This window comes from Amblyraja radiata, chromosome 28 (assembly GCF_010909765.2).
Source record: "Amblyraja radiata isolate CabotCenter1 chromosome 28, sAmbRad1.1.pri, whole genome shotgun sequence".
NCBI classification, from domain to species: Eukaryota; Metazoa; Chordata; class Chondrichthyes; order Rajiformes; family Rajidae; genus Amblyraja; species Amblyraja radiata.
The window spans coordinates 24,982,498-24,995,315 of record NC_045983.1 but is presented as its reverse complement, the minus strand read 5'-3'; the positions used below and the strand labels follow the sequence as shown (position 1 = coordinate 24,995,315).

The following is a 12,818-nucleotide window of genomic DNA, read 5'->3' as shown; positions in this document are numbered from 1 at the left end:
AGACCATTCAGCTCAGTTACATTCGCTGTGGAAATGGGACCGATGACATATTCAGGTATATGCTTCGTACAGATTTTCTGGATTGACCTTGATCCACGTGAGTTTATTCTAAAAATAAGGATCCCTCTATGAATGTGGGTTGGAGTGTTCTTAGAATTACGTCTAGTGTTTATTTTTAGAGGTATGGTTCCTAGACAAATATTGTGTACTTGGTCTGTATTCATAATTTATTTGAAGTCTTGCACTAGAGTGTTCAGTATTCAGATCACATGACAGAACTGGTTTTCAGGCAGAGAATTCAGGCACAGGCAGAGAATTCTAGCTGTAGATGGATTGCTTGTGAGAATGGGTTACACATTACCCTGGACTGCTTATGATAGTGGCTCTGTCATCAAAGGGCCCATTTCACTAAAGAATGAAGTTGTCTAACCCTGTTGGCTGTAAGGTCAGTAAGTTAATGATCAATAAAATAATACCAACCAATGAAACATTTTCTAAATGTACCTATAATGGCGCTTGCGCAGTTGGGGGAGGGTTGCCGTGACTCGCGTCACAATGGGGATCTCTGGCATCACAACGGGAACCCGTCAGCCGCGCCTGCACAGTTGGGGGCTATGAGTCAGTGGTGGAATATTGCGTTTGGGGACGGGGCCCAACGAGTCCAAACTTGGTCTAGTATTTTCTAAATGTACCTATAATGATAAAAATTTTGTTTTTAATATAGAATTCTTACATCATAAATTACATTAAATTATTTTGCAAAAGAATGGTTCCGGTTTTGTAACTTTAGATTCACCAGCTAATTAAAATTGCTAGTTTCAGAATAAACTGCCACAGGGTACTGATTATTTGTTCAGGCATTGATGCTAATAATTGTAACTTGAACAAAGGTTCTGTGTCCTTACCACATCAACAGGCCCTTCCCATTGATATATTAGTGCCCAACATTGCAATGCTTCATTTTAAAATATATTCCTTCTCTCCACTGACATCTCCCATTGTTTACAGCTAACAAACATACTGGCCATGGCAAGTAAGCAATATAGAAAATCCTGTATATACATGTTGAGCTTAGAAAGAATTATGCTTGGTCCATTGGGATGTTGCAGGTACTCATTATATAAGCTCCTGCTTGAAAAATGGGCATGAGTAAGATGCTGTAAGTTCATAATTCGGCCCATCAAGCCTATTCAATCATAGATGATCTATCCCTCCCTCCTAACCCCATTCTCCTGCCATCTCCCACAGTAACCCCTGACACCTGTACTAATCAAGAATCTATCTAGCTCTGCCTTAAAAATATCCATTGACTTGGCCTCCACAACCTTCTGTGGCAATAACTTCCACAGCTTCACCACCCTCTGACTAAAGACATTCCTCCTCATCTCCTTCCCAAAGGAACATCCTTTAATTCTTTAACAGCGGAAACATCCTGTAGGAAATCAGTGAAACAAGATCCAGAAAAATCATCAACTTGGGAAACTAGTAAATATTCAACTCAAATGTTGTAAGATATATGGAAAGCAAAAGGGTAAATGTCTGTGTTCTGCATGACACACAACCATTACCCTGTGAATAAGCTCTGAGGAACTCTATTTCTTCAGTGTACGTGGCACAGTATTACTCCATGTGAATATTCAGGGTCCAATTTCCTTACTGCAGCTTTATTTTGGCAAAAATAGCATAGCTGTTACCCCATAAATTGGGCACGTAAATTGGGAGTGTAAACGGGTGTGAAGCAGTAGAATAGTGTATCAAGTAACACTGGTGCCTTACTTTTCTCTAGAACATCAGAGATTGAGGGGAAACAGGATTAATGTTGTCTTCCTCTAGGCTGCCACGTATTTCATTGATAACAGTCTTGGGAATCTTGGGCTTGCAAATACATTGCTCATCAAAGGGATCTGGATTGGATGTGGTTTCTTTAAAGAATCTGTGGGTATTAGCTATGCTGAGGTTAGCATATCTGTTCCCCCTAGCAAAGGGGAAAAACTTTCATTCAATGTAAAAAGTGGTTGGATGTATTTTTTGGGGACTTCATGACCTGCAAGGCTGTCGACCCAATGCTGGAGTGGGGGAGGGGGTTGGTTAGGTTGGATTGAAGTCGGCTCAGACAAGATGAGGTGATTAAACTTCTCCAGTTTCATAAATGTTATTTAAATTTATATAGTCCTTTTATATGACATTTCCAGCAATTAGCTTAATTTTGATTAAGAGCCACATCGGCAGAACTGAAGCCTTTGCAATAAGAGAGTTGGTGTCAGCATGGATATGAAATCAACTGTATATATGGCTAGAGAAAAGTCTGTATTATGACCACAGCTGCTCTTGATATATTTTAATACTTTGGACCCTTTGGGTGTAAAGCGTACCAATTCAAAAATTGCCACAGCAGATAGAAGTGTGGTAATCTGTGGGGAAAATTGCAATAAATTTCGAGGAAGTTTAGACTGCTGAAATATGCAAAGCAATTGAACAAGGCAATTGGAATTTAACAATGCCACAGAAGGAAGTACAAGGAAAAACAATTGATGTAAAGGATGCCGTTCTAAAAGAATGCAAGAAAACCGGAAATATATGTACATAAATTATCGGATATGGTTGGACAATTGAGAAACAATTAAAAAAACATTCAGGATAATATACAGTGGCAGAGGTTACGAAAGCTCTATTGAATCTTTATAAAATGCTGATTTGGCCCCAGGTACAAAGGATTACATTCATTTCTTGTCAGTGCACAAAAAGGAATGCAGGCCTAAGTGAGGAAGCAAAAAGATATCGTTGATTGTTCCTGGCAAGGAGGGATTTCAGTTACATGAATGAAGAAATTTGCAAATGTTTTCTTGGAGCAAAGATTAAAGTCATAGGGTGATACAGTGTGGAAACTGGCCCTTCGGCCCAACTTGCTCACACTGGCCAACATGTCCCAACTACATTAGTCCCACCTGCCTGAATTTTGTCCATATCCCTCCAAACCTGTTCTATCCATGTACCTGTTTCTTAAACGTTGGGATAGTCCCAGCCTCAACGACCTCATCTGGCAGCTTGTTCTATACACCCACCAACCTATGTGTGAAAAGGTTATCCCTCAGATTCCTATTAAATATTTTCCCCTTCACCTTGAACCTATGTCCTCTGGTCCTTGATTCCCCTACTCTGGGCAAGAGATTCTGTGCATCTTCCTGATCTGTTCCTCTCATAATTTTATACCACTCCAAGGAATAGAAACCCAGCCTACTCACCTCTCGCTATAGCTAAGACCCTCTAGTCCTGGCAACATCCTCGTAAATCTTCTCTGCACATTTTCAAGCTTGACAATATCTTTCCTATAACATCAGATTGTTGAGAGATGACTATAATAGAGATGTTAAAAGTCATGAAGGGACTACAAAAAGTGATAACCAAACAGTTAGCTGATAGGTTGAAAAGAAGAGGACATGAACTTAAAGGCTTATCAAAAACATTGGCAGACCAGGAAATAGTTTCTCATTCAATCCCCATCATGATCTGGAATTCAATAGACACATTGCCTCTCACTGTGCTGCAATGATTTAGTGATTGCTTTGCATTAAGGTTTGGTATGTAACTATGCTCAAAGTGTGTATTCAGATTAATGCTCTATAGTGAAGAGATATCGACAAGATTCTTAGCCGTTATTGCCATGCTCACCATCTGCTTTCATGCACAGCATGAGGCACGTGCTTATATGGAAGTTAGTAAAATAGACCCAAATTCCCACTGGCCTAAATTACAAGCAAGTAAATTGCCAGGGAGTTGGAATAACAATGCAGCAATCCAAGTTCAAATCCACGGCAGCTGTGGAACTTAAATTCAGTTAATTATCTGGAATTTGGAAAAACAACGACTAGTCTTTTTTGTAATGATCTGAAAAAAGTATCAGATTATCATAAGAAGCCCTCTGCTTCAGCAGTGACCTTCAGAGGAGGATGTGTCTCATCATGAATCGTCTGGCCTATGTAAGACTCCAGATCAATGTGGTTAACTTTTAAATGTTCTTGAGGCAGTTCCAGAAGTCAACCAGCTGGACCATTACAGCTGTGTTCAGAGAAAGATTAAAACCAGATGCACCATCTGGCACCCATCTACGCACTGAATGTGAACACAGCAAAGTCAGTTCCAGCCCAGTCAATATATAGGAAAAGCCCTTCTCATAAGCACTTGTTGTCCAGAGAGGGAGATCTGTCCCACAGCTAATCCAGCAACATCTTGACATAAATATACTCACAGAATCGTAATTTACAGAGAATGTACCAGACCCATCACCTCCATCCTCCATCACCAACACTGGTCCACCATAGGTAGCCGCATAATGGTGTTCAGGGCGGAAGGGTTATTTATTGGAATCCTCAATGTTGTCTCCAGACCCCATGAGGTTCTGTGGCAACAAGGCCAAAAATGGACAAGGAAACTTCCTACTGATTACTATCTATCATCCACCTATAGCTGATGAATCATTGTTGCCCCATTGAGTTAGAATCAAACAGCGTGGAAACAGGCTCTTCAGCGCATCTCATCCATGCTGACCAAGATGCCACATCTATGCTCGTCCCATTTGCCTGTGTTTGGTCAATATCCCTATAAACCTTTCCTTTCCGATCCATGTACCTATCCAAATGTCTTTTAAATGTTGCTATTGTACCTACTTCAACTACTTCCCCAGGTAGCTTGTTCCATGCACCCACCACCCTCTGTGCCCCACAGGTTCCTATTAAATCTTTCCCCACTCACCTTAAGCCTATGTTCTCTAGTTCTTGATTCTCCCAACCTGGGTAAAAGATTTTGTGCATTTACCCAATCTATTCCCCTTATGATTTTACACACCTCTATAAGATCACCCCTCGGCCTCCTGCACTCTGAGGAATAACGTCTTAGCCTGCCCAAACCTCTCCCTATATATCAGGCCCTCAAGTGCTGGCGACATCCTTCTATTTTTTTTTCCGCACCCTATCCAGTTTAATGGCATCTTTCCTAAGGTAAGGTGACCAAAACTGAACACAACACTCCAAGTGGGGCCTTGCCAATGACTTGTACAACTGTATTCACAACCAATGGATTAGACTGAAACTGTGCAGCCCTACGACACCAAGTCATATATGAATGTGGGTGATTAAACACCATTCGTGAAGGAGACACAAGGGATATGCTCATCATACATGATGGTGAGAGGCAGCATGTGAGTGCTGAAGCAATCACAACTATGTTCAACACAGATCTCATAATTCCTCATCTTGTCAAACTGATAATTTAGGTGCAATCTGATCATTTGCGCTCCTTCAGAGTAATGACAATCCTCTGAGATGGCTTTTGAGGAGCTTTGGCATCATGTTAGGTATAATAACCTGGATTGTGTGAATTTTTGAAGTAGATGTTTGGTGTTTTGCATGTCATAAGACTTTGCAACAAGGAATGTAAAGGTGAGGCAAAACTGCTATGAAAGAAGTCCCATTTATCTCGAGGGAGTAATTTAGATTCCCATCAATTTATCATGCTCGGCAACAAGTTCCATAACCATCCAGCCAACTCTGTAATTAGAAAGCAGGAGATTACTCAAGCAGGTCAGAGCCAGATGAGAAATGCAAGCTTCTTTGACAAGATTGATCAAATAATGAAAAGTTATGCATTGTGCTAATGAATTTTCTGTGTGACTAATGGTATCCAAGATTCTTTGCTCCCTGTCAGGTCAGATAATGTTTCTGTCATGAAACCACCCAGCCATTCTGCAAACTGCTTCAGTTGTTGATCTCCCATTATTAAAGAAATGCCTCTTGACACTTAGTCCAACCCAGTGTTTTCTCATCTTGTTTCTTTTGTGTATCCAATTGGAACAATGAAGCCTAAAAACTGATCCATGAACTCCAACCTATGTACAAATGGCTCTGCCTTTGGAACTCGCTAAAGATGGTTAGGAGTTACAAGTTTGGCTCTCCTAATGCCGCTGCAATTACAGGTCTATCTCTCTGAACATGTCAGCAGTTACAACTTACTCTCTCTTCAATGGGGATCTAACATATCTGACAGGGGACTCCTGAAAATTGGAATGATTAAGTATGATAAGCTAAGCCTGTCATTTGGTTAGGTGAGTAACCTCTTTAAGGGCCTGTCCCACTTGGCGATTTTTTCGGCGACTGCCGTTGTCATATCAGTGTCGCCAAAAGATTTTGAACATTTAAAAATCCAGCGGCTACAAAAAAATGTTGCGACATTACATCATCACGCTGCGTCGCAGGCGCGTCACGCCGCATTACGCCGCAAATTTTTCCAGTGACCTGATACGTTAGTCAATGATGCCAGCAGTCGCCGAAAAAATTGCCAAGTGGAACAGGTCCTTTAATGTCCTGTTTCAATTGTTTGCAATTCACTTTCCACATGCACCATTTACAGGTATTCCTGACGGAGGGATGTTTGAGTGTCGAGTAGCTTTATTTTCTTATAAAGCTGTGGACACCTTATTTGTAAGATGGACAGATCCAACCAAGGTATCTATAGATCTCACTCACAGCAGGGAAGTTTATCAATGGGCCATGTTATCTGGTGGCAAATAGATTGGGCCAGAGCAGCATTGGAACTGTTGCGCCCACATCCAGACACTCGTAAATTCCACAACTCCACCATCCTCCATAACTATTTATTATGTGATTTGAGCAAAAATCTCTTTTGAGACATTTGATCAAGAGGTGTCGATGGCCAACAATTTACAAATGTGAAACCCCTCATCCACAAACACTAGATCACCTAATTATCAACAAACACAGACTCACCCAATATCATTGGACATCAGTTCACTGAAGGATCTACGAAAGCCGATTCACGCAATGATCAAAACCCACCAGAAACCGGTCTCTGTTTGATACATGGATTCAGACACCAACTCAGCTAACAATTCACACATGCTGACTCGCACAACGATCCACAACCCTTACACAATAAAAATGATGTCAAAAATGGCTGAAACCATTGATTAAAGCAAATGCTATAACTCTGTAACTCCATACTGAGTGCATAATGTTCAAGTGAAGGAAGCTTGATTCGGGGAGATCTTCAGATTGTCTAACTAACCAGTCCACTCTTGAAATCAACGTCCAACAAAGCCTGATCTCAGGATTCATATTCCCATTTCTGCAATCACCATCTCCCATCCCTTAACCCACCAACTTTTGCCAATTGCACCAGACTTCTAACTCTGATGTGTGCCTGAGGAACAGCACCTTCTACTTTCTCTTAAGTCATCACAACTTTCTAGAGAGCATTGAGTTCAATAGAGCGCTTTTGGTATTTCTAGTTCAACATTTACGTTGTTCCACCACTAATTTCAGGTAATTATTCTCAGTGTCCTATGTTTACATATCTACTGGGCTGCTGCAATGTCTGTTTCGGGACATGTGACAATAAAGCACTCTTGACTTATTTTGGAGATGAAAGAGATGATACATGTATTCCAGCAAGATTTGGAATTAGATCTGAATGCCCTATAATTGAGACATAATCATGAAATAATATAACCATAAAGACTCATATACATCTCACCTCATCTACACAGCTATCATATGTGCAAACCCGTTAGTAATGATCCACATGCCATAACAGGCATAAATACCCATGCACAATCTATCTCCAACACTCAAGCATGCATTTATACATTTACTACACTAAGTGGGACCCGTTGGGTCCCATGTTCACCCAGGAGGGCTGGCCCCCAACGCAATATTCCACCTCTCCACCAATTCCAATATTGGTGACCAATGGGGGCTTTCTGGAGCGCTAGTATGGGTGTTGTGGGATGAAGGGACTGGATTCCAGAGGGCTAGTATGGACATTGTGGGCCAAATGGATTCTTGAGCTGGCAGTTCAGTCACTCAGGCCTGGTGGGCTGGCAGTTCAGTCACTCAGGCCTGGTAGGCTGGCAGCTCAGTCACTCAGGCCTGGTGGGCTGGCAACTCGGTCATTCAGGCCTGGTGGGCTGGCAGCTCAGTCACTCAGGGCTGGTGGGTTGGCAGATCAGTCACTCAGGGCTGGTGGGCTGGCAGTTCACTCACGGCAATTCCTTGGAATTGCATTTCAAGCAGAGTGCAGGCCACCAAATTCAATTTAATTGCATTTCTAGCAGAGTGCAGGCCACCAAAATCAATTTCATAGCATTTCAAGCAGAGTGCATTATAAATCGGTAAATAGTTTGCTATTGGGGTGGATTTCACTTTATATTTGTCATTCTTATTTCCAATTGCTATCATGGACAATTTTGTACACAGCAAACCACCATCGTTTTGTAGCTTATTGTAGGGCATCATTACAAACATATGGTAAATAATTTAAATTTGCAAGCCTTCCAACAAAATGGGAGGAAACATATTGGAATAGATGTTGACTTTGTGCAATAATGTAATGTATGTGACAGTGAATGTGCAGCCTATTTGAAACCAAGAGAGAAGCCACACAGGCAATTGATTTTTCCTGCTTTATACTATTACACAATCCTTTTTACCAAATTGATTTGGGCATGACCGCACCAGATTGAGCTCCGACCATTGATGAAGTGGGAGAAAATGCAGGCCATGGAATCCATTCAGTAATTATAGTCTTCAGGGCTGGTACTACCTCCACCATTTGGCTTTCATTCTTGATGTTTTGTCAACCTTTGGATGTGTTCACACTAAATACTAGATTAAAGTAAATCTGCCGCACCTATATTGAGTAGATTTAACACCACTGCTACATTTGAAACTTGAGTGGCCACTGAAGGGGCATCCATCCACGATTTCTTTGGGAGTGGCCCTGCCATTAAATAGGGGGATGAGTGAGAACAACACTCCCAGTGAGTCTGTAACTTGTACGAGGTGAGTAAGAATATTTTACCCCAGCATTATGTGTATTTTATTTGTGTGACTACAGTATTTGAATTTTATAAATTTTCTAGTTATATTGACATTTCATGTGGACTTGTTTTGTTTAGCATAACAGAAAATTTATCTCTTTCCTTTAGTACAGAAATCTCTGATTTATAATAGGCAATTTATTTGCATGAGAAATTCTTTAAGTCCACTTCTTTATTTCCAAGTTGTGTGTCTCGGTAATCTCAGTAGCAGTGCGCTGCTGCTGTCGCATGCCAGTCGATTTTTCTCATTGGATGCTCCCATGTGGTCTCCACATCAGAGCTCCCACGTGGTCTCTGTGTCGCAGTTCCCATGTTGTCCCTGCGTGGATACTCCCAAAACCTTTTCATGTCGTAACTCCCATCTTCCCATCTGAAGACCAACTTCACGTGTTCTCCCCAATGAACAGTAAATTTACGCGTGCGCGGTAGCACTTGCGTTTCTGACTTGCGTAACCTCTGACTTGCGCAAGGGTCCACAGGACATGACCCTGGCTTAAGACTGGGAACGTCTGTAGATCATTTATTACCATTGAAAGGAATGGTCACAGCAGCTGAAATCAAGCTGCCAAATTCAGGCCATGAACTTCGATGTGAAAAGTAAATTGTTGAATTTGACTTTACCCTTCATTCCACTCTAAATATATGGGAGTTACCACAGTGACTGGCAGATGTAGACACAGTCTCCATGTCTCTTCAGAAGTGGTGAAATGTTGTCTTAACCATATATAACCATATAACAATTACAGCACGGAAACAGGCCATCTCGACCCTTCTAGTCCGTGCCGAACACATAATCTCCCCTAGTCCCATATACCTGCGCTCAGACCATAACCCTCCATTCCTTTCCCATCCATATAACTATCCAATTTATTTTTAAATGATAAAAACGAACCTGCCTCCACCACCTTCACTGGAAGCTCATTCCACACAGCTACCACTTGGTTGGTTAGTTAAATAGAGGGATGTCTTGGTTAGTTTTAGTTTATATTTGGTCTTTCGGTGCAGTGTCGCTTTATCTCGATTTTGCCAATTGCGGTACTTGCCTTCAGCGGTCAGTGCCCTGATTATGAGTCAGGAAGTCAGGTTGCAGCTTTATAGGACATTGGATCAACTGCACTTCAGGTACTGTCTGAAATTCTGGTCACCACATTACAAGAAGGATGTGGAGACTTTGGAGTGGGGGCACAAGAGGTTTACCCAATGCTCCCAATGTTGGGGGAGTCCAGAACCAGGGGCCACAGCCAAACAATAAAGGGGAGGCCATTTAAAACTGAGATGAGAAAAAACCTTTTCACCCAGAGAGTTGAATTTGTGTAATTCTCTGCCACGGAGGGCAGTGGAGGCCAATTAACTGGATGAATTTAAAAGAGAGTTAGATAGAGCATTAGGGGCTAGTGGAACCAAGTGATATGGGGAGAAGGCAGGCACGGGTTACTGATTGTGGATGATCAGCCATGATCACAATGAATGGTAATGCTGGCTCGAAGGGCCAAATGGCCTCCTCCTGCACCAACTGTATTTTCTATGTTTCTTATGCTGTCTGCATTCGAAGGGATTAGCTATAGGGGGAAGTTGGACAAACTTGGGTCGTTTTTTCTGGAGTGTCGGATGTTGAGGGGCGGCCTGATGGACGTTTATAAGATTATGAGAGGCGCAGGTAGGGAAGCCAATCAGAACATTTTTCCCAATGTCAACGACTAAAGGGCATAGCTTTAAGATAAGAGGGGTAATGTTTAAAGAAGATGTGCTGGGCAGGTTTTTTACATAGATGGATGACTGGAGTGCACTGGCAGAAGTGGTGGTGGAGGCAGATACAAAGGGGACATTTACCCTCGGGGCTTTTTTACAGGCACAAGAATATGCAGGGAATGGAGGGGTATGGATCACATACAGGTAGAGGAGATTTGTTTAATTTGGCATCATCTTTAGGCATGGATATTGTGGGCTGGAGGACCTGCTCCTGTGTTGTACTATGTATTATTGCCTCTGCCAGAGTATTTCATTAAGAACTAGCTGATTTGCATTATTACAGTTGCCTTTATCTTTACAGCTAAAAATGTTCTTACAGGCATTTATATTTGCCCTGTTTTAATTTAACTAAAATTCGACAAAGAGCAGTATGGTTGAGAGAGGTGTACTGGAATTATGTTGTGACCGGATAACATTTTGTTGTAGGTCAAATATAGTTACAGTTTCCTGGTCACGAATGAGATTGAAATCTAGAGTAACAAAAGGACAGCTGGAGGAAGTCAGCGAGTCAGGCAGCATCTGTGGAGGGAAATGGGCAGCAACATTTCGGGTTATCTGTCCATTTTCCTCCACAGATGCTGCCTGACTCACCAGCGGTTTATTTTTCAGGTAAGATTCCAGCATTTGGAATGTTTTCTTTGGTGCATCCGTAGATATTGGGAAGAGTCATTGGAGACATGTCTAATTTCCTTCATCTTCTGAGGAAGTAGAGGTGTGATGTGTTTTCTTAGCCACAGTGTCAATGTGGTTGCCCAGGATAAATTATTGAAGATATTTATGCCTAAGAACTTGAAACTCCTTATCCACTCCACTCAGCACCATAACTGCTGTCCACCATAAATGATCTGTAGGTAATCAACGTCCAAATGCACTCCATCATGCTTTCCGCAGTCGATAACCAGCTCCTTCATTTTGCTGACATTGAGGGTTGTCGTCTTGACACCATGCTTCTAAATTCCTAACTCTCCTTCCTGTACTCTGTATTGACATTGTTTGTGATCCAGCCCAGTATGTTGGTGCCATCTGCAAATGTGTAAGTGGAATTAGAGCAGAATTTGACCACGCAGTCAAGAGTGTACGGTGAGTACACTAATGGGCAGAGAATACAGTCTTGTGGGGCATTGGGGTTGAGAATTATTACGGAGAATGTTTTGTCACTTATCCTTACTCATCATGACATATGGGTCCGGAGGTCAAGGATCCAATTTCAAATTCCTTGGCCCAGGAATTTAGGACCAAGGAGATGATCTCTGCACCAGATCTGTTATCGCAATGGGTGAATTGTTGTGGATCATGGCAGTCTGGAAGGCTGTAGATGATGTGTTCCATGACCAGCCTCTTGCAGCACTTCATGATGGTGGATAATAGAGCCACTGGAGAGTAGTCACTAAGGCACACTACCTTGTTCACTTATCTATGCCCCTCATAATCCCATAAACCTCTATAAGGTTACACCTCTGTCACACTTTTCCTACAGGGAATAAAATCATTGCTTGTTCACTCTGTCAATAACTCAGACCCTCAAGTGCTGCCAACATTATTATAAATCTTCTTTGCACACTTATTAATTTTAATTTTCTCCTGTAACAGGATAGCAATATTTGTACACCAGCCACCAACATTTTGTATAACTGCAACATAATGTCCCAACTCCCATACTCAGTCCCATGCCCTGACTGGTAAAAACTGAGTGTGCCAAATGTCTTCTTAACCACTTGTACAACTCCGTTCCTTTGTTTTGTAACACATCCTAGGTCCCTAAGGTTCATTGTGAAACTCATACCCTTTTTTGATTTTCCCTTTAAATGAATCATTTATCTTAAATGAATACCACTTGCCATTTCCCAGCCTACTTACCCCAATTGGTCCAGATCCCGCTGTAATTTTTGGCAACCTGCAATCAGGTTCAATAAAAACCTTGCTTGCAGCAGCATCTGGGCTGATACGGTCATTAAATAACTTTTTCTTTCTCCGTTTGCAGTAAAATGGATCACATCCATCTTCTACCATCTCTGCATTGACAGCTAGATTCATTTGCTGAATGTTTTCAGAATGGTGCCTTTGTGGATTCTGAACATGTTCCTGACTGCACTTTTTGTGCTTCAGACTGATGAAATAAATGCAGGTGAGAAATTGAATCTGAACCCTCCAATGTGCCTGATAACACCAAAGACTCTTC

General features: G+C 41.7%; 1 protein-coding gene across 3 annotated transcripts in view; it reads left to right on the top strand.

Moving 5' to 3' along the window:
* Positions 1 to 32: 32 nt before the first annotated feature.
* The window catches only part of LOC116989007 (eosinophil peroxidase-like), a 36,305-nt gene continuing 23,519 nt past the window's right edge, over positions 33 to 12,818 (top strand). Inside the window, exons 1-2 of one of the 3 annotated variants that reach the window (XM_033046120.1) lie at positions 33 to 97; positions 12,621 to 12,764. In XM_033046120.1, the coding sequence (XP_032902011.1) occupies positions 12,692 to 12,764 (73 nt within the window). In that variant the 5' untranslated portion in view covers positions 33 to 97; positions 12,621 to 12,691. Of the gene's footprint in view, positions 182 to 314; positions 446 to 12,620; positions 12,765 to 12,818 lie in introns of those variants that run through there. The other 2 variants (XM_033046121.1, XM_033046122.1) reach the window with 2 other exon arrangements.